We start from the raw sequence: 22,794 nt of genomic DNA on the forward strand, positions 1-22,794 counted from the left end.
AGGTGGTGGACTTGTACCTGCTGCCCGAGCCCTTCTCCGGGCTGATCGCAGGGGAGTTCGGGCCGCTGCTGGTGCTGAGCTGCCGAGTGTGCCTGGAGGAGAAGCCTATCAAGCCCCTGTCCTGCTGCAAGAAGGCGGTCTGCGAGGAGTGCCTCAAGCGGTACCTTAGCTCTCAGGTACGGGCGCTGCTAAGCCGTGCTGGGGAAGGAGGGGGCGGTGGAGGGAGAAGCTGTTTAATGATGCCGTTGCAGCCCCAGCCCGTCGTGCTGCCGGTGGCGACCAAGACATTGCTCCGGCTCCACGACTTGTGCGGGTTGACTCCGCGGGGTGCGGGGTAGGGATCTTTCCCATCCCGTACGGAACGGGTCTGGCAGCCACCGGCGTGTGAGCTGCTGGTTTAATGGCCATTTGTTCCCAAGTGTGTGTTTGTGCGTTGTTACGCATCCTGTCGGGTTAGTCGGTTTCGATAAAAGACTCTTATCTTTGAATTTTCAAACTCTTGCTGTTACCAGCTTCCTTTAAAGAGGAGCGCAAAAAATGGTAAGGAGCAAAGTTTGGGAACGTTAGCAGCTGCCTGTAAGGTGACTCCTGGAGTTAGGAGCTGGGGATGCTGGCTGCCATCCCGCAGCCCCTCGCACCGCTCTGCGCCTGTGCTTGTGGGCGTACGGCGTGACCTTGATGGACTGTGCAGCCGCTTGGCCTGGTCCTCTGAGAATACATCCATCCCATTTGGTGTTACACCGATTATGTAAGATTAAAATAATGAAGGGGGGGGTGTCTGTGTGACTATTTGTGAAAAGTCACAGTTACAGCAGTAAAAAAGAACTTCTTTGGTGGATAAAATCCAACCTAACACAACTTTTCCATGCTGGGCAGATAGCTACTCATCCTGGATAGGTAGCTACTCATGATAGGCTGCTTACATCTTCATCACTGTTTTGTCAGAATTGCTGTTTCAAACCAAAATCAGCAGCTTGAAAGCAAAGCTGTGTCTTTGCTGGTGTTTTTAGTATCTAGTTTAGCATCACAAAACACTTGTGCATTGTTTTCATGCCTTAAATCCAAAGACTGATGGGAGAAGTATGGGTATGTGGACAAAACAGAACCAAATAAACCCTTTGTTTACCACCTTTATGTTTTTACCCAACAGAAACGTTTGGGATGTGCTCAATGAAGACATGCTCCTTTGGTGGTAGATTGAGCTTCTACACCTGTTGGGGCTGGGAGCCGTGCTGGGGGGCAGTCTGTGCTCCCCGCTGAACTGCATGCATGGGGCCGAAATGGATGGCTGCAGTTACCTCCACGCACTATAAATAGTTGTTGGGCTGTTCTGACAAGGGAACATTTCACTGCTTGGAAATTGCAGGTGTTGGCCGAAGTGAAGCGTGTGCTCCTCTCCAGGCGTTTGTAGCCTACGTAGCATTTACTAGTTCTGGTAGTGTTTGTTCTGGCTAGTAGTAAACTCAGTAGTGTTTTTATGGACTGCCTTCATTATGTGTAGATAACAGGAAAGAGCTTAACATGGGAACTGATGGATAGGAGAAGCAGAGTTGTGCTTTGTCTCCTGTAACATTGAATCTCAGGAACACTTGATAAGCCTTCTGAAGACTTTGTGCACAGAGCCCAGAATACTTTGGTTTGTAGTTAAGTGGTGGACTGGAAACTCTCAGTAAGTTTTTAGAGTATATGGCCAGTGCATATTTGTGCCACCTTTGTATTTCCCACTGAGGTCATGTGTCAGAATATTGTCTTGCTTTGAAGCTGAAAATTGCAAAGCGGTGTGATGTCAGGGTGGTCTACTCTGGCTTCTGCAGGTGCCTGCAGCTTAATGTGATCTAATGGAAGCTGTGTGATCTGGTAGCTAAAGCCACAATGAAGAACACTTCTGCCTGGTTTAGGGTGGACTCTTGGAGGATGATCCAGCAGCTTGGTGGCTGAAACAGCTGGTCAGCCTGTAAACCAGCTCTGTGCCCCATAAAGTGGGTTGAGCATTGAGCAGCTGTTGGATGCATATGCAAGGATGCCCTCTTGAAGGAAGGTGCTACTATTGATGAGTACTCTGCAAAGTTTATCCTAGCAGCTATTAAAAGGTCTGCCTGGCAGATAGCCATGTGGATACTTACTCCTGTACATAAAAGATGGGGCAGGGATACAAACGTGGAGGAGGGGACGTCTGTGGCAGGGATGCTGATCTTGAGGAGGGAGAGTCACAGGGCAGTTATGTGGGCTGCTATGAGCAGGCAGAATTTTAGTTGCTTGATAAATTTGTTCAGGAAAAAAGGAAACAGAATACCCTCAACAGTCCAACGTGTTCTTCCCTTGTCTTCTTTTTCTGAAAAGAACAAGAAAGCGATATTTCTTTGAGAAGAACAAGAAGTGATGTATCTTTCCTTTGTGCCGTGGAAGAACCCTGTGACTCATCCTGAGAAGAGAGAAAAGGCTTCTCCGTGTCAGTTGTGTTAGAGGAGTTTCTGGGGAGGATGAGTGGAAAGGGAGTACAGAACAGAAATAAAGCCGCCTTTCATCTTTGAGACTTAGCACTTGGTGTAGAAAAGGAAAAAAAGAAAATTTTCCAAAAGTTCAAATGGAGTAAATGTTGAAAAGCTGTTTCAATGTGGAAATTTTAACAGATTTTCAGTTTGGTTGCAGTCAGCTTGACTTAGGAATGTATCTGAAATTGAAATCAATCAAAACCAACCGAAAAACAAAACCCCGAGCAGCAGTATGCATTGTTTAGATCTGGTTTCCTTGCCGGAGAAGTAGCAATCTATGCCCTTTGTCTGAGAGGACAGTGACTGACTCTCTGTCTCTGGAGGAGCGGTCTTTCATGCTGAAGATGTGGAATATGTTGGCAAGAACAGAAGTATAATGCATAAAGTAATCCCTGTTGTCTTTAATGTGTGTGTGTGTTTTCTCACTGAAGAAATCTGGATTCTTAATGATGGTTTCTTTGTGTTTTCTGACATGATGTTTAATGGAGTAGCAAAGGAAAAACCCTGTTTAAGGCACTCTGCCCTCTTCTATGCAAACATATAACAGCATCTAAACTTCTGCCTTGGAGCCCTTTATAGATCAAAAAATCAGCTAAAGTTTTAGACATTGTTGAAAAGATTATCCAGATGAAAATACTCCAACTGTAGGGTTCACTCATAATGTTAAAGGCATGCTGGAAAATGAGGGTAATTGATTTAGCAATGTCGCATTGGAAGGTCCTTAGAGGTCAAATCCAGTCTCTCTTATCACCGGCACCTTGCTGCATAATCCCTTTGAAAGATTTAATGACTGGTGCAGAAGCTTAGCAGGCAAGCCTGGAGTGCTCAGGCTGATCTGGAGCCTGACTTCTGGTGAATTGCGTAACTTTACCTCTGCAGCAATTTAGCGGTTCTTTCTCCTGGCATAATACTCACAGACCCCTCAGGGGTTTTCAGGGTCTGACTACAACCAGGTTATCTACCATTTACTAAAAAACTTCTATGACTAAATTCTCTTGGACCCAGAGAAACTGATGGATGAGCAGGTATGGGTAATGGGTTGACATGAAAGACGTTGTGGCTCTTGCACCTCGAGAGCTGCTGTGGGTCCCACAGAGCCTCATCTCCAGGTATCAATGCATCCCAAAGCTGTTCTTTGTTGTTAAGCTTAATCAAGAATGTAAAACAGATGAGGCTGAAAAGTGTGAATGGTTGGAGTGTCAGTACTGTTCCAGGACCGGGGTGCTCACAGAGGCCATCTCCATAGGCTCTCAGGTATGTGCCGAGTGAGGTCGGGGTCAGAAGGGTGGAAGAAGTTTCTTTTTCGGCTGGGAGCTGTGGACTTCTGTGCTTGTCCATCCAGCATCCAAACTGGGGATGGCACGAGGGAGAACTGGGGTGCTCAGTCTCACAGATGTAATATTGCATTCACATCTCCTTCACTTCCCATCTTCCTCTCCATTTAACATAACACCAAACCCGGGTTATTCCAGAAGCTGTGTGCATGCATAGGTTTGCTTAATGAGTGATTCACTTCCTAACCTCTCCCCACTGCTTGTATGTCTGAGTCAGAGAGAGTATTTGAGCCTGGCTTTGCTTTTCATCCATTTGTGTGGCAGTGTTGGGGTTTGTTTGGAAATACTATTTAAAAATAAACAAATAGGTATGGGAAAAATTTGGACTGGAGAAGACCAAGTTTAACTAGGTTTTTGTATTTAACTCATCCCAGACTGGTAAAGAGGCTAAGGTTTGTTTTCTTATCTCCCTAATTGGTAAACCTGACAAGTGCTATTCAGAACAACAATATCACTCCTCACTTTTTAGCAAGTATTGACTAGACCAAATTAACATCTGCTGTTTCCTAATACCTCTAAAGTACAATATGTTTTCTAATAAATATTTGAAGCTATATATATGTAGTTGTATCTGTACTCATTTCACTTTTCCCATAAAGTGGTTGTAAAAGTTTTATAGAAACCTTGGTGGTTTGCTTGCCTGCTTTTTCTGCATGCAAATTACGAAACTAGATAATCCAGTTTTGATTGTATGCTCATTAGCGACGCTTTATTTTGCAAATCTTGTAATTCTCTTGGAGCAGTCATTCTTGCATTAAAGGACTTTGGATGAGTTAATTTAAACAGCATACTATATTCTCAATCAGATATTATGGTGCTTTAATTATAGGAACTCTAATGAGATTAGTGGCCATCGGGAGGGATTGTTGGGAGCAGGGAGGGGACGGATCCAGCAATGTTTTGTGCACGGATGGTTTTCATGGGACTGAAATCCTGCTCTCCTCTCCTGAGCATGAAATGTGGAGTTTGCCTTCCCTCTGCCCAGGACGTGTTACCAGTCTTCCTTTCTCTGTGATCCAAGGTCTTGTTTTTGACCCTTTTCTGTGCATGGTCTGTTTCTGAAAGACCTGAAGAAAGCAGCAGACTGTTACAGTTGGGATTTTTGTGGGGAATGTGGTTATAAAGATGTAGTGAAGAGGAAAGTTTGGGAGCTGTATTGCCTGAAACTTGTGCTGGTTTGGAGATGGAGGGACTTGACACCTGTGTGCCTCTTCAGGTGTCTGATGGTATCAAATAAATGATACACCTTCAAAGCTGCAGTCTGGTTGCTGATGAAAACCAGCCAGGAGAAATGTAGGCACTGAGTGCTGAATCATCTGTTGTTTAATAGGCTGCTTGTGCTCTGAGTCAAACCAGAGCTCAGAAGGGCCATTGCCAATCAGCGGGGGAGAAGCTCTGTGTTTAAAAGGTTATTAATCCAAAAACATGCTCTAACGCTAGTGAGTTGCTGGAACAACTGCAGACTGGCTACAAGGAGGTGATGGCAGAGTGAGCAACTGCTCTCCAGCTGGTGTTGCAAGAACACAGAAGTTTCCAAGGGGAGAAGGAGAGGTGCAGGAGGAGAAGAGAATTTATTACCTGCTTATTACAGGCTTTCTAAACCAAGCCAGCCACTTAAACCACTGTAAGGTGGCTGTGTTCCTGAGGAGGAGCTGTCAGATCTGGTCCATCAGCTGTGAGCAGCGTGTAAGCTGCCAGAGCACCTGAACTTCTTCATGGCCATTTTCAGCAAACAGCTTCTGAAGGTCTATCCTGTTCTCCTGATTGTTATATGTAGTGCCAGTGCCAAAATGCTGCTGTGTAGCCAGCTGCCCAAGGGTTACTCTCACAGTTCAAGATGCCACCTCAGTACCTTTAAGATTAAAATCATTAGTCTTTGAAGTTGACTAGGCATATAACTGGCTTTTAGTCCCTCTTAAATGATTGTTGATGGATCCAGTTTGGTCCAGCTCTGTAGGATCAGAGTTTTTGGGAATAGAAAAGATGGTGTTACCTTTGAACAGTTGCAAAAAGTTTTGCTAGTCAGGGAAAGCCTGAATTCCTAGGTTGAGGATAAATGGTGTAATTAAATTTTTGATGTTGGTTAGCAAGGGGTGAGGGTGAATGGCAAGACTTACAGTGGTGCCATGAATTTTTTGGTGCTGATTTTAAAGGGTGAAAACTTCCTATGAATGTGAAATTGCAGTAGGAGATGAAAAAGAACCAGTTTTGTTTTTACCTTGGATTGAAGTGTAATTTTTAAAATGAGGCATTTCTGTGAAGCAGAGAAAGAGAGGCTGCTTGTCAGCTGCCTCCCATAGCCAGTGTGATGCATCTCGCTGGTCTGTTGGTGGTGTTGGCACAGGGGACCACAGACAGGCTGAGCCATGAAGAGATCATCTGCTGCATGCCTTTCCTCCTGCTGCTCCCCACCAGCTGTTCCCAGGAGCTACCAGGCATAGGTCTGGTCTCAGTCCAGAGATTTTAAAGTGAAATGAGGTAAAAACTGAACTGTTGGGTTTTAATTGCCCAAACAAAGAGAAGTTAAGGAGTTAAGTGGCCATAGGGAAGGCCTTCAGCTCACCTCTGCCCTGCTGCTCTGTTTCTCCACCTAGAACAGCTGTTCTTCTAACTGCTTTGGGGCCTCTTGGCCCTTCATTCCTCTCTTCTTCTTGTACAAATATCTTGCTTCCTGCTGTCTAAACCAGGCAGGCTTAAGAAAAGTATGTATTTTACGTGGCCAGGATGTAAGTGCATTGTCAAAATGATTAGGAGTTGTAAGGGATATAATTTCTCCAAAAGAATTTTAGCTGATGAAGAAGGACATTATACCCATGCGGTTATACTGGTTTATCTGTCTTTCAGTATGTTTTAGCTGCTGGCACTTATGTTTCTCTTGCTCTTTTTAGTACGTGCTTTACAAATTTTGTTTTCAAAAGTCTTTGTCTTTAGGATTTTGTTACCCAAGTATGACTTTTTCTGGTATAGAAAAAGTGAGAAATTTGTCTAGTGATGAAGAGGCTATTTAACTTTTGAGTCCATTTTTAAGTACTTGAAAAATTTTTGTCAATGCAATGAAATTAATTTTATTTGGAAGTTAATATGAACATAAAAATAACAGCATTTGTGCAGAATAACCAATTCTTAAATGTATGTTTTTGTGTTATGGCACACATGCATCTATTGTATACATATATAAGGCTTGTGAGACAATTGCTTAATATAAGTGAAATAGGAAAAAATCAGGATGAAAACCAAATTCAAAACTGTACTTGTAGAGAAGAAAACTTTATGGATTTCAGTGCAGAAGGTCAAAAGTTTAACAGTAGTTTAAGCCAGGTTTGGAACTGAATCGGAAATGGTTTAGAGTCCACATTTACCTTAGTAGCTACCTCTCTGCTTCAATTTAAGATTGGTGTATATTTTCATTGACAAGCTTGTTGGGTTGTACAGTTGTTCCTGTTTATTTACTTAGTTGTTAGGAAGGCTGTGCACTTCCTAGATTACAATTTCGTGAAAAGATAAAGAAATTTCTAAAGCTATCCCACTTCCTTACAAGCTTGCTAGTAGACCGTATAGTGCAGTTATAAAACGCCAACTATCTCTCCTATAAAGAATATAAAATTGAAACAATAAAAGCATCTTTATCCTTCCACAGTTTTTTTCCCCTAGTGATATTTTTAAAAACAATACAAACTATATTGGATATTGTAGTGGAAAATATAAGGGGCAAAGTTTAACTTTCTCAAGCCCAGTCATGCTGATGCCATTGTGTATTGTTTTCTACCACTGCCATGATATGAATGGCAGCACAGGCAGGTACCTCTCCAGTGTAATTGGTTTGGCTCCCTGATCTTTTAGGGATGGTGATGTATCAGCTCAGCGGTGCAGGACAGGGATCTGAATGAGTCTGTCCCTTTAGCTTGTAGGAAAGGGAAGTCCTATCCAAACTTTCAGCTGTGATGTGGCTCTGTGGGGTTGCTCACACAATACGAGGAAGGAAGAAGAGCGAGAAGATGATTGCCAAGATGGCAAGGACTTGGCGATGTAAAAATTGGTTTGCCTCAGAAGGTGGGCTTGTTCAGGATAAGCTTTCATAAAACACAAGGGAATCGTGAAGACTGGTAGCCTTCATATCAAGTGGATCTCTGGCTTCTTTTTAAACCTGCAGCTGAACACTGGCCAGTTATTCTGGTAAATGGTGGCCAGAAAGTGAAATGAGACTTGCACTCTCTCTGATTTCCTATTGGATGGGCAAGAAATAAGTCTAATGTTAGAAAGGGGAAAAAAAAGGAGTATTGGATTTTGAACAGTTTAAAGTACAGAACTTCTGGGAAAATAATGGATTAGTGTTTTGCTGGCCTCCTGGAAGAATTTTATACTCTACAAATTGCAGAGAGGAGTGAAGGAGGTAGGTGCAGCATGCTACTGTAGCACGATTGCAGAGGTGCTGTGAGAAGTGCTGCTTTCCTGAATGGGGAAAAAGTGCTTCACTGCTGTCAGTACTGTCACTACTGTATGGGGCCAAAGAAATGGGTGTGGGAGGGCTTCTTAATCGTTTCAGCTATTTTAATGTTGCTTGCTGTATGAGTGCACTTTGGAGAGAGGACACCTTGTGCCTTTCCATTCCAGTGCAGCTGTATGGTGACAGGTATAATTTGTCTCTTAAAAGTACTCCTTTAGAGCCTTTACGGAAGCAAGTATGTGAACTGCTCAGTGCTTTTTCAAGTGCATGTGTGGCTCAGTTGTGCAATAGCTTGGAAACTGCTTAGTTAACTTTATGGGATTAGCATGCAGCTTAAAAAGGGGAAAGAATGTGCAACTTAAGTTCTTTGGAATGGTTGGATCCACAAAAGAGCAAATGTGCCCGATACAGTATTTAGGTTCCAAGTTTTGCATACTGACTACAAAATGTAGATGTTAGGACTCCAGGAAGAACTATGGTGGTGGTAGTAGTGTATTTTATTGTGGTGAACTACTCCTACTCAGAGTAAGGCAGAAGGTCAGTTGTGAAACTTGAGTTCTGTCTAAATGTTGTTGCTATTAGAGATTTATGGGTATTGATATCTACATGGCTATCTAAACCTCAAAGTAGCCAAAGTGAAATACATTATTAAACTGTATATCTCCAAGTATCCACGTATCTATGGTCCCCGTGTTCCTTACGTGTGGACCGTGGAAATTAAGCACCCTCAGAAATTTTCACCCATTTGTATAATGGAAAGTAGATTCAGACTTGCTTCTGTTGTATTTCTCAGAAACACTTGAGAGTAGTTTTCAAACTTCTGAAGATGCTCATTTTTTCAAGGCATTATCAGAAGTTGTAACTTTATTTTAAATTACCGGCAGCTTCCCAGTCTCCTAAGATTTAGATGTTCTTTGTAGTGAGTTGTGAGTACTGCTGATGCTTTTGCCTCAGTAGATATTTCATGTGAAGGCTTTGTTTACTGAGTTTTTTGTTTGTTTGTTTGGGTTGGGGTTTTTTTGAGTAACTCCGCAAATCCTGCCTGAAGTATCCCAGAGCATGATGCTTCATGAGGACCTCACCTAAGTCAATGCAGATGGAGACAGCCAGACAAGGCCAAGCCAGCACTTCTAGTAAATTAAGGATCAAAAATTAGTTCTAAATCTCATTCTTTTTCTTTCGCTATCAAGAAAAGCAGACTTTTTTTAAAAGCTGAAAGTTTACAGTAATTTTAGCTACAGCACTGCTCACTCTTCCTCCTTCAGCTTAGTCTTTACTGTTTCTGTATTATCTGATCTACCCACAGAAAAATGGTCTGGGTTAAAATTAACCGTTCACAACCATTTAATTTTTTTTTTAATCTTATCCTGTTCCTCATTGTCTCATGCATGCAAATGTTTGTTCTACCACAATATAGTACTGAATAAAGTGTCCATGGCAAAGCAGGGCCATTTATTCTGGCAGATGTGACAGCCCATTAGAACAAAATGTTTGAAAAGGCAGTGTGAGGGAAGGGGAATGAACAGGTCCAAGATGACTGCATGTGGATGAAATCAAATCTGCAATTTGGTCCTGTTGCTGCATCATTTCCTCTTTCACAATTCAGAGAGAAGTCGCATCTCATCCAGCACCTGAAGGTACATCTGCACCCACAACTCTCGGACAGGCATGGTGGCACAGTCCAGAGCATCTCTGAGCCATTCGCAGCACTGAGGTTCCCAATCCAGCGCAGGCCAGTACCCACCACTCCTGTCTCTGCTGCCTGTGGTGTCATTACATTAGAAGCTCTCAACTATCAGACTTTTAAAGCATCTGCAAGTGTTTTATAACACAGAACAAATTATTCCTGATAGTTTTACAAGTCAAGTTTTTTATGTGAATATTCTTGCAGATCAAGATTTTTTTTTTCCATCTCCCTTGTTTTACCAGCTTTAACTTGCTGCAGCCAAGCAGTGCAAAGTATGATCATTATTTTCTTGAGAGGAATTTTTCCTACACCAAAGAGCTCTCAAAAGTTCCTTGTTGCTCCTTAACTGTTTGAATAAGAAATGAAAAGATAGAGAGCTTAACGTGATAGAAGGATTTTTTGGTCTTATTGTGTGCGTTGTGGGGTGGTTTGGTTTTTGAGGGGCAGGATTTTTTCTTCAAAGACACAAAATGCCTGAACACTTATTAAATGTGATGTTCTGTTGTGCATTTTTAAATAACAAGGTACAGCAATGTCATGGAAGAGGACTGGTGTCCATCATTTTGACATCTTGGCTTAAGAAACTCTTTGCTGGTGAAGGTTCTTTTTGATCTTGGTCTTTGGTACTTTGGTACAAGTACCAAAAAATAAACTTGTTTTGAAGAATTCATCATTATTTCAATATATTCTTTTCTACTCTAATTGGCTCTTTATGTTTCTGTAGGTACTGCTTTTTACCTATAAAAATTTTTAGCCTGTTTTTACAATGAATATAGATGTTTTTTTTAATGCTGTATGTAATTCACACTTTTAGCATATGCAATGGCATGAATGGACCATAACAACAGCTTTCACAAGCTGAAAGCATGTTTCTTAGAAGCATTTGAGATGTTCGTTTCGGAGGAGAAGGTCCCCTCTCCTTGGCTCATTAATGAACTGGCACTAGATGGTAAGGCTTTTGATACTAGCTTACTATTTAGCTTCTGTATTGAGTTTTGATTTAGGAGAATTTTGTTTTATCAGTCCTTATGTTGAAGAGAAAGAGCAAGAAAGAGTTTTTTTGATGGCTGTCGTTTCTCAAATAGGAGCCTGCCTGACTGTTGGAATATGAGTAGGAGTCAGCAGATCTGGGTTAATGACAACAGATGTTACAACAGCTAGTAATGATGGAGCCACTGAAAAGGTGAATGCAATTTGAGGAAGTGTAGTAGAGAGGAAAGCAGTGAGGCCATTGTACGTGGCAAGGCTTTAATTTGGAATCTCAAGCACCAAGGTAACTATAAAAATCAGAATTAAGTAAGTTAGGCTACAGATCAGGATGAGCCTATGTATTTGGGTTAGAAGGGAGAGCCCCTCCAGTCTCTGTGGATTTGGGAAGAAGGGCGCAGTATCTGCGGGGCTGTCAAAACCAGCACCTTTGATGCTGTCAAAAAGGACTTGCTGTGTGGCACTGTTACGTGCTGAAGTTGGCCCCATTGGTTGGGAAGGCTGCCTGTACTTTTGTAAGCATGCTCTGTTGAGGAGAAGCTTGAATCCAATGAGGAAATGGTGAAGGAGGAGTTTTATTGTCTTTTTTAACCATTGAAAAGAACAAAGGACTTTCTAAAGCCCAATGTGCACTTGCAAGCAGTGCACTTCATGCTTTTGTGTTCACCTTTTTTTTGATCTGTAAGGAATCTGAAGTCAAATGTCTCACACTGTTTTTAGGAGAAACAGTTTTAAAAAAAATTTTAGAACTGTGTTTTTGGGACTGTTCGTAGTTAGACTCATCTGGTTGAATGGGAGCAATTTCCAAGTGATCTCCTCCCTCTACCCGCGGAGGAGAGGCTGCGTTGCCGTTACCTGATTTGACCCAGGCTATTGAGGATGCCTTTGTGAAATAACTCTCCAAGGGAATTTGTGCAGGCTGTTGTATAAAGAAACTTATGAGAGAGAGAACAATTAGCAAAGACTAGTGATTGTTTTAGTTTCCACAGATTGCTTTTACATGAAAACAATGAACAGAACAATGAACAGACCAGATGGTTAAGGTACCAAAAAAAAAGCTGTGTAACACTGGAAAACAGTCTCTGTAATTGGGTGTTTTGGGTGTGGGATTTGTTTTGATTTTTTTTTCTTTGGGTGAAAATACAGTTACCAGCTGGGCAAATGTGTTGTAAATTAGTGGAAGGTGGTAGCTGATTGAACTTCCTTGTCTTTCTGTTGGTTTTTAGTTTAGCTGCGTGCTTCACTTGACAGACTGCATAATAGTTGTTCTGGATTTATCTCTTGATGTCTCATTCGAAGTTGTTTGTTTTTTTCTTCTAGTTTTTGATACAAATATCTGACAAGATTTGTGGGAGGATTTTAGCATCCTTAAGGTACTTATGTTGGCTGGCGGGTGGTCTTTTGGTAGCTCAAGGTGATTGCAAGGTGTTTTTTTGAGGATTCTGGTGAAATCCATCCTGGCTCCGTTCCTGGCCTGATGTACAAAGGGCTTTGCTGCTGAGATGCAATAAATTTTGAGTTTCTGTATTCATCACAAAATATACCTGCAAGATGCCTGAATGAACTTGTTGGAGCTATTGTGCTGTTTATAGCTGCTATATGTAGAAGTTCAATCCACAAGGAAAATCAGCAAATCTTGGACAGAGGTGGAGACTGGGTAACCAAGCACATGTGTCTGGCATCTTTAGTGTCCTTCATGTGTTTGCACTTTTGAAGACTGTGTAGCATTAAAGGATATTTTTATTCAGTTCTTGTTAAGTTAGGTTTATACTAGACTAAATTGGTGTCCTGCAGAGCTTTAGTTTCATTTAGTGTCTCTGAGTTCACCAGTGAAGTCTGTCTGGGAAGATTAATTTCATGGAGCACTAATTGATTTCAGAGCCAAAGTTAAATCAATATCAGGCACAAGTGTGATCACAAGAAAATGACTTTGGGATTTGAACAGATCTTATACAAACATGAAGGCTGATATATGCTGACACCCAACAGGCACTGAAAAATTAAAAACATTTCTGAAAAGATGTAGGCTTATGATTTTTTTGATTGATTACTTCATCTCTGTAAGACAAGCTGGAAAATCTGAGAACTATATCTGGAATATATCAAATACTAGTATGTCTTGGGTAATGGCTTATTGAGACCCTCAAAGAACTCAGAAGTACTGTCCAAGGAGTAAGAAAAGGTAGATGAAATGAAGTAATTGTGTGGCTAATATGTATTTTGAGTGGGCTATAAAACCTTTATGGTAGGAAGTTGAGGTTCTTCAAAAGGTATATGCTTATCTCATGAGTGCTGTAAAGATCCTGGAGAGTGACCTCTGTTCTCACCAGCTTCCAACTTTTGCTCTCTTTCCTCTTTCCTCTTTCCTCTTCTGGATGAGCTTCCTTTCCACTGTCAGGAGCTTTTTAAAATGGTATTTCCTTTCCATAGTGATTCTTTTGCTACACTATTTGCAGTCATGCTCTGAGAAGGTGGAGGTTTATACAACTTAAGACTAACTTGGTCACATTGTAGTTTATTCGTTTATGCTGTAAAGTGAAAGTTTTGTATTGGTAGAAATCAAACATCTGTTGCTGTGTGACTTTAGAGGAAGGAATTATTTAGCCGTTGACTCTTCTTTGTCATATTGTTAGAGTGTTTGTCTTATTTTTCTTCCCAACAATGTGTAGTTGACCAGGAGAGTGAGAGAGACTCCTTTGCAGGAGGGTCTTTGCAATCAGATGTTGTATGCTTTTGCCTGTCCAGCCACTTTTGAGTGGGTATGATCCACATAGCAGATTTCTGCAAGAGCTGGCCATGGTTTGTACTGATGCTGTAGCATTAAAGTAAGACCCTTAAGCCAAGACTGAACCTTCATGATACATCAGTTACAGCTGACTTCAGAAGCTCTTCACCGCTCATTGCTGTCCCTGCACACCTCTGGAGGGGAACTTGAACTATGTTCATGTCAGTGAAATTACAGCTTTTTTTCTTCTCACTGTCCCCCTGTGAACCCTTTACTGCAAGGTCATGGGAAGCGTTGTTACTTGTGGCTTATAGGACTTGGGATTTGTCTCTTTTCTGGACTGTCCTATGTTACTGTTACTCAGCAGCTGCTTGTGATTCCAGCATGCTGATCTGGAAAATCAATCTCAGCCCTGTGTTTCTGTTATGCAGATATTTTTGGTGGTAAGGGGAGCAGTTGTGAAATTTAGAAGCATAAAATCAAAGCCTGTAACAGAAGATTATCTTACTGTTGCATTGATCATTGCAAATTTTTTTTTGAAGATTGTCCCTCCCTCCATCGAGTAGCAGAAGAGTTACTGTTCTTACCTGTCTCACAAGCTCTAAAAGTGAGAAGAGGGTGGAGTAACCATGAGATCAAGGCTTCATTTCTCTGCTCTTCTTCCTTTTTTGCTCTCTTTGAGCATAATTTGGTTGAGGGTGGGCGGGTGTTGGGAAAAGGAGTTAGTCTTTCTCTGAAGCAATAGAGTTCCTATCCAGAGTGTTTTGCAGATGACACCCTTATGTCTGATGGTACAGGGGACAGATTTGCTCAATTACAGCTTTAATGTTTCACTTAAACCTGTACACTGTGTTGGATGTAATAAGAGGTGTTTTGATTCTGTGTTGGTGTTCAAGTGCTTGTGCATGAAGTGACTAATATGGCTGGGCAGGTAGGGCTGCACTAATGAGACCAGAGAGAAAATGGGTTTTATTTAAAAAGCAGCAGCTGTCACTACCCAGTTTAGAGAACACATCACATGGCAGAAGGAAATTTGGTGTTGATTTACCATACTGTTGACCATTTATTTGCATTTTAGAAATTATGTTTCTTTGGAGCTAGGATTTAAAGACATTATCTGCATGTATCACATCTTAAGTTATACACCAGATATGTTAATTGTGCTAGTGCTACATGTTGCAAATCCAAGCAAACAAAAATTACTCATAGCTTTCTTTAAAACTGGAAAACAGAGTTAGGGTAGTTGATTGATCTTAGCTCTCCTGTAGTGAAAACCTTGGAAACCTTGAAAACCACTATGCAAAAAAAAAAACAAACCAACTTGGAATCATGCCTAATTCTAGCTCAAGTTTAAACTACATTAAAAGTCAGTTTTGCGTCAACTTTTTTTGGGAAAAGGATGGTATTTCTTGGTATGGCTTCAGCTGAAACTAATTGCAGACTTGAAAAAATTCTAAAAACACTTTTTTGCTCCAAAACTGTAAATTTGGGAGAGCGGTACCTAATTGTTGAAATGTTCTTGAATCTATAAATATTCTATGAAATGACACTGACTACTGTAACAGTACAGTTATCTGTAACTTTAATAATTTTCTTCAGAGATTTGGTATCCAGAAATAGCGGAGGTTGCACATTAAAAAATGCCTTTATAACATCTGTTTATTTTATTCTTCCTGTGTAGTAAAAGACTTGCTAACCTGTTCTTTTTTACTGATTACAGTTTTGCAAATGAGAAATCAAGTGCAAATGTGGTTTGCACTTAGTTTTAAGCATAGCCATTTGTGCTTTGGAGACTTAATACACAAAACATGCATAGTATATGGAAGTTAGCATTGGCGGGGGTTTCTTGCTTTCTTCCTGATTTTGCTAATGTTTTCTGTTTTCTTAATATATGTAATTTTGTCAGACTTCCTCGTATAATATGTTGTTCGTTGTGCAGAATTTACGCAATTGTTCTACATGTAAAAGTGTGAGACATAACTAATGAACTGGAAGACCCAAGCACTTTTCTATTCCATTTAAACTATATAAAAATCTTTTCTTCTTTAATTTTTAGCATACTTGCATTAAAATGTTTGTTAAAGATATTGTGGTTTAGGGCTGGGCTGACCACTAAGTAGACTGGCTGACTGGTAAAGGTTGAAAGTAGACTCCAGAGACCTCATTATTAAAAATCGCATTATAATTAGGATACCCAATGTGCCAGAATACAACAAAATATTAGTTTTGCCTTTAGTAAAAGATGTTTCATTAAGCTTAAATTATTTCATAAAACATTCTTAAACTTTCCTTTGATACTGCCTTACCATTGCTTGGCAGCAAATGGCTTGTGGATTTAAGTGTAACCATCCTTTAGCTTTTTCAGATTTGTGATTTTTACGCAGGTGACCAAGTTTTAAAGGATCATATATTCGTATAAATTTTAGTAGATTTATTTAGGCTTTTTTTTCTTGCTGTTTGGCTCAATTACCCTGTTCCCAAATGGAGTTTGACAAAAAAGTTAGTCTTCCGTATGTTCTTTCAGCTGTTTCAACTATGTCACCTTCAATTTATGTAGGGAATACAGAGTATGGGTGGAAGGAAAGTCAAAGAGTGGCTTTCATTCAGTTAATCACTGAATTTCAGAGGTGCCATCTTACTGTTAGTATCATTAGTTACTTGATACTAAAAGATTAGTGTGCCTGTGTGTTTATATGAAATGATGGAGCTGCCACAAGTGCACAGTGGGACACTGGTGCTGATCAAACTGGGCAGGGGGGGAACACCAGGGCCTAGCTCTGGAGGTATGCTTCTGCCATCCCTCTCTGTCCAGCTGGGAAGAAGGGGGTAGGAAAGTTGCTGAGACTGATCCCTTTCCACCAAGAAAGGTGCTGAGGCATATTTTAACCAGTTATAAAAATCTTAACTGTTGGGGAAAGTCTTTTATTGGGGACTGTCAAGCTGGTTTTGTGTCCTGTTGGTGCTGCCAGAAATTATCAGCTTTTATGATACCTTTGGTTCAAAAACCTATAGCATATTGGGGTGGTGATGGGGAGTTGAAAGTAGGCACATATGGACAGAAATTCCAAAATTGCTGAATTTACTAGGGGTGTAACACAGCTGTGTTTGTTGGTATGCAGCAATGTTTTTTAGAGAAATGTCAGTAGAATTCAGAACTTAGTTCTGCAGCAGGATGTCACTCATTCCCTCCCTGCAGGCAGCATTTTGGGGAAAAGTGTGTAACAAACACATTGCTTACCTTGATGTTTGGGTGTGCTCCCAAAAAGTCACAAATACAAATATTACTGCCTTTCTTTTGCACAGAAAATTGATGTGCTGTGGGGCAGCAGTTTCTCAGGTGGCAGCAACAGCAGTTCTCAGCAGCAGCTCCCACTGTTTGGTACAGGTTAAAAGGAGAGTGAGTGCACAGCGTTCACTGGATGAAGGTACAGGGCAGTACCTTCAGGAGCAGTTCAGAGGGTAGCCAGCCTCTGTTTGTGTGTGTTATTAAAGTGGCGGGAAGTTAGGTGTATTCATCAAATTTTGAAGAGTAGACTTTTTTCCCTCTTTGTCAGGCAAGAAGACATTATGTTCCAGAGAGAAACTGCAGGAGGAAAAAGATGAGACTTGTGGGAAAGCCAAGGACTTCCTAGAAAGGCTGAAGTGGGTGCTGCTGCTTTCTTTTCCCTGAAGTTTCCCTTCTTGTCATCTTCCTCCCCTCAAAGAAGCTAGGGCAGCTGTGACTGCTTTCCCTTTTCCAAGGTAAACCAGTAAGCTGGCCAGGCCTCTGCAGAAGCTTGTATTGGTGGCAAATGATCATCAATCATTGCTTAACCATCAAGGGTAATTGAGGTTTGCAACTACAAGGTAGAAGTATTTGCTCTGGCAGAACTGTTGGGCTATTTTCCTTAAGGTAGTTATTATCCTATTAAAAAACTGAAACAAAACTACTGTTTTGAGAGAGGTCATATTTGGATAGGTCAGTGGTGCTTTGTCAAGTGTGTTGTTTCCTTTTCAATGCAAATATCAATGAAATGCTAAATCAGATACTTTCTTTTTTCATATCTATGCTAACAAACATTCCATTTATTTTCTTGTCTTTTTGTCACAAAAGCTGTTGATCCTTTCTTCTTGGTCTTGCCAAAAGGTGTAGTTGGAGAGATGTATCCTTGTCTGCAAGTCCTCGCGTGCATTATCTTACTGTACTTTGTAATGATTTCTTTTTCCTATGCTGTTAACTTCTCCTATGGAGGCCTATGTGTATTCTTTGGAAATAATTAATGAAACCAGAGTTTCCTCAACTAGTATTGAATTCAGTTACTGCTCAGGTCTGTGGTTACAGAAGCAAGGATGGTTATAGTTGACTTGATACCTTCTTCACCTCACCTCACCTGCCTACTCCCTGGTCCCCAGGCTGCAGTCATTACTTGTAGTGGTTCAAAAACTCTGATACCTGCTGGTAGGAACAAAGCTGCTTTTTTAAATAGTCAGTGTGGCAACCCAGTTTCTGGAGCCCTGCAAAAGTTTAATGATGGCAGAAGTGATGTTTTAAGGTATCTAACAACCTGTCCATGACTTTACAAAACCTCATGGTCAATAAACCTTGATTAATTTTTGTATTTTTTTCAAGGGGAGAGTTTAGACAAGTTTGAAGTAATTTTGTTTGTAAATAGATAGGCAGTATAAACAGAAATGATAAATAGTAGTTTTCTTCCAATTAGTTTTCTTCCATTTGTACACGTTTTTTCTCACCGTAGCTGGAGTTTTAGACAGGAGTCTAACCTGGGGCATTTTGACTTACTCCACCTCTATTCTTGACTTGTGCCTCACAGAAGAAGCAGACTCTCAGAGCACAGCACTGCATGGGACAGGTTTGTCAATACATGTCAATGTTTTGAATTAGTAAACTGTTAAAATGTTTGTAGTAAAGGTCGTGTGAAGTTGTTATACTTTTTTTAAAGATAGATTTACATACATGAACAGCAGATGAATACATAGATATGGCTTTGTTTTGTTTTCTTGTGTTTTTTAAGAGAATTTGGAACAAATAGTAAGTCATAATTTCTCCTCTTGTGGCAATCCTGATGTGAAAATGAGTATTTTAACGGGCTAATCAGCTGTTAAAACTGCCTTTGGGAATTTCAGTGAGCTTGCTTCATGGGTTGGTTGGTTGGTTGTTTTTTTTTTTGTTTATGAAAAAGTGGTAAGTGGAATATATTGTTCAGAACGCAGTTATGGTTTGTTTTTCCTGGTGTAAAACATCTACATTGTCTGCTTCCCCCCTTGTTTTGCTGTTTCTAATTATTTTGTGATGTTGCAAAGATTTTAGCTGCTTGTGTCAAACAAAGTCTGCAGCAATCAATACACAAACACTCTCTGTTAATCAAGGTGAAGGCTGTCTTCCAGCTTCGTTTGGGACCCAATTCTAGCAGACTCTCAGGGAGACTGACTGACTTGACACGGTAACAACCTGCAAATTACAGCCAGAGTTTGTTCAGCGGGAGAATTAACTCTGATGGTTTGTCTCTTTAATACACTGTTCAGAAATCACCGTGCGCTAGATGAGTGCAGCTCTACTGGATTAGATCAGTTGTGGGGCAGAGCTGTTCCCTCAACTTTCATAAGAGGGTTCTCCTGTGCCCGTAGTTTTCTGCTGTGGTATCTTAGGTAAGAGTTTAACTGTTTGAGGATGAGTAATTTGCTCCTAACTGGGATGACACTTTAGCTTTACTTTCACTTCTGCTTCTCCAAATATGGCTCAGAACCTTAAGCTTTTGCCCCAGACAGGTCCCTGGAGAAGGCTGTGCTGTTTGCACTTCATCTCATATGTTTGCTCCTTGTTGTAGCTGTATCCGTCATTGCATTAAATGCATATTAAAATGTGGTTTAAACTTACAATGCATTGTAAGAAATAACTTCATAAAGTCATGTGAGATTGGAGCTTTAGCACAGTACCTGGGGTTTGTCCACATGTTGGTATGTGGGGTGAAGCTTGGAAGTCCGTTCTGTGTTAACCTTTCCCAGGAAGTATTTGTCCCTGAAAATGGGTCAGTGTGCACACCTGTCCTCTTATCACTTAAGCTATGTGAAAATTATCAATTTGTTTCACTTTGTGGTAGCTTTAATAGTGTAGCTTTTTAACAAAAGCAGCTTCATTTATTGTGGATAGGTACTGGTAGGATGAGATAGGTCTCTTCTCAGAAAGGCAGAGCAAAGTAACTATTAATAATTCAAATCTTAACTATTTTGTAACAACTCAATTGCATAAACAAATTTATTTTAGTTACTTTGTAAGAGAAGCCAAGTGATGGTACTCTAACCTCATATATTCCACCCTGAATCTTAGAAGTGAGTTTGGTTACTATCATTCCTGGCAATTACATGCTGGTTAAAAAGTACTTTTCAGGCTTTTTTCTGCTTTTGCTTGCACCTATGCGACTCTGATGTTTCTGTATTAAATTTATCAAGAAAAGAGGCCACAACTTGGTTTCATGTCTGATAGTCAAGAATAAAAACATTGTTTATTAATACATGGCACAAGAAAACTCACCTACAACCGCAGACCTAGCAAAGAGATGGAAACTAAATAGTTTTAGTAGCTTGCTTAAGGAAAGCAGGGCAACTTAAGAATGGCTATAAAATGCCTGTCCTTTATTCTACAGGCCAGGGAATGTAGATGATCAGAGTCGTCAAGAGGATAGTTGAGAGATTTGTTAAAATTCTTGCTGTTTTTAAGTCATCGCCCACATCCATGGCAACTCTCTTAAGTTTTGTAGCCATGTTCTGAGATGGAGTAGTGAGATATGTGGGAGCATACTTCTCCCCCTTTACGTCCTTCTCTCGATTGTAAGAGATTTTCTTTATTTTATGCTAAACACCACTTTCAGTTGGGAAAATATTAAGCACCGTTAAATGTTTCTGTAAGTACAACACTAAAACACAGCAACAACCATTGCTGGCAAAACCAAAGGTTCGATTAACTATTGCTGATGATACCAGCTGGGCTTATCTGTAGTGGCAGCTCAGTAATAGAGATTACTGGATAGGTTGTGCAAATATATGGTGATTTGGTCCTATTTTAGCTGAAAGGGAGCCTGTTCTAGTTTTTGTGTCTGATTGGGACCCTGCCTACTAAATGGTAGAAGAATGAGCTATTGATGTCCTCTTTTTCAACATAAATAGTTGTAGGACAAATCGTCACTGTTGTTGGATTTGGCTTGGCTCCACCTGAAGCAATTTTTCTCAATGAGGACTCCGACCACGTATTTTTACTCTTCTATAACAGTGTGAGTGCTAACTTTTTGTCCATCTTCAAGAAAAGCATGGGAAAGGACTGGTTGTGATACTAATCGTTAATAGTTAACAGTATTATTCCATTGGAATTGTTCTGAATCTGGGTTAATCCAGTCTGGACCCAGTGGAGGTTGGAGTTCATCTGTTCAGGACTTTCTGTTTTAAGTGACATGAGGAAACAGCTATGTGCCTTTGTAAGCATTGCTCCTGTAAGAAAGCAGCATATATGTAAAAATTACCTGCTTAAGTAACTGAGTGCTCTTTGGTTTAATCTCCTTAATTGGAAAGGGATTTGGGTTTGTTGTTGTTGTTTTTCTTTCTAATTTATCTTTTTTTTCTGAAGTAAATGTTTAAAGGAATTTCAGTAAACACTCCCTTCACTACTTTCCTGCTTTGGGGCAGTCAGGCATGCTGTCCCATGGCAGGAGGAGGGCTGCTGCTGCAGTGCCAGCGTCCCGTCTCGCTTGACCTGTTCCCTCCTCACCTTCCTGGAGTGTCAGCCTGGGCTCTTGCACTTTGTCGGTCCCTTACCAGAGTAATCAAATGGGCAGGGTAGACCTGGGTTAGGCTTGGCTGGTAACAAATTCACACGCAGATGACAGTTTCTATGAGTCTTACACTGTCTGTAGGAACAGACTGTTCTCTGCTGAATTTAATGCTATCAATTAAAGACTTAACTGATAGATTTTTATCTTACTTATTTCACAAGAATCAGCTGTTGGAATTGGCTTGTTTTCATTCTGTGTTATTTGGATATGACATTGGATGTTGGAAGCCCAACAAACCATTACCTTACAAAGGTGTCGCTTCTTCACGGCTTGTGTTTCCCAATGCTGCTGAGCAGGGCTCAATCCTGAGATGGCTGGGTTATTTGAGCGGATCATGTTATGTGGATGGTCCCCTAACTCTTGCTTCTTTTCTGTAATCCCTTCCTACACCTGCTTGGCTTTAGTGTGGTCTTTTTGTCCCACTCTTAGGCAGGAGCAACTGCTTCTGTTTTCTACCCTGAAAAGGGCAGGTATCTGTCTCAGTCTGCTGTTCTCAAAGCTCTTCTTTCATGACCATCTTTGGATCTCTTACTAAAAGTGAATGTGTCTTCTAAGGAACAGAAAAATTACCCTATGCATACTTAGCTAGCATTGGCAATATGCACGCCTGGACAAAATAAAACACTCATGCATTTCCTTGTTCCCTTTAACGAATGCTGAGATACCCATGGGTTTGGGTCCAGTTCCTTCGAGATTGGCAGTTTCTGCCACGCTTCCTCCCCAGTTACATTCCTCCATCAGGATTTCTCTGTCCTCTTGCCCCTGCAAGCAGCCTGGAAGGAAAGATGAAAGACTGCTTTATCTTGCATGCTCCAGGGCTCCCAGAGGTTGTGAAAGCTTTCTGCCAGCCAATCTCTCAGTCAAACTCTGGTGTGCCTCTTCGTCGGAGAGTGTCCTGGCTGTCTGGGTGTACCAGCCCCAGTTTTGTCCAGCCACGGACTAAACATTACCTCCATTGTGGGTTTCAGCTAACCATGGATGTCCAAAAAACAGAGCAGAAAGTGTGTACGTTCCATCCTTGCTGATGACACACAAGAGATTTAATGAGGCAGAAACATGACTTAATGCAGCATATGTTTTCTAAGTGTGTTACTGAGGTAAAATCTTCTTTTCCTTTTTTGATTAACTTGCTGCTAGAGGAAGTAACAGGAAATGAAAGAGCAGAGGGAGGTTAACCTCATGAAGGTTGTTACTTGTTTGCATCTTGTGAAGGAGAATTTTAGTGATAATTTGTTTTCCTGTAACTAATTTTCTATAAATGCTATTCCTGTGTGAACAGGACAAATAGTAGTTGAATGTTCCTGC

At 40.8% G+C, this 22,794-nt stretch overlaps 1 protein-coding gene across 1 annotated transcript in view; it reads left to right on the forward strand.

The window, feature by feature from the left end:
• Positions 1-5: 5 nt before the first annotated feature.
• Positions 6-22,794, forward strand: part of LOC104543105 (probable E3 ubiquitin-protein ligase RNF217) — a gene marked incomplete at both ends in the record, with an annotated part of 43,767 nt that continues 20,978 nt past the window's right edge. The window contains one exon of the mRNA XM_010187632.1: positions 6-176. Coding sequence (XP_010185934.1) covers positions 6-176 — 171 coding nt within the window. The remainder of the gene's footprint in view (positions 177-22,794) is intronic.

Source organism: Mesitornis unicolor, unplaced genomic scaffold, assembly GCF_000695765.1.
Source record: "Mesitornis unicolor isolate BGI_N332 unplaced genomic scaffold, ASM69576v1 scaffold50636, whole genome shotgun sequence".
Lineage (NCBI taxonomy): Eukaryota > Metazoa > Chordata > Aves > Mesitornithiformes > Mesitornithidae > Mesitornis > Mesitornis unicolor.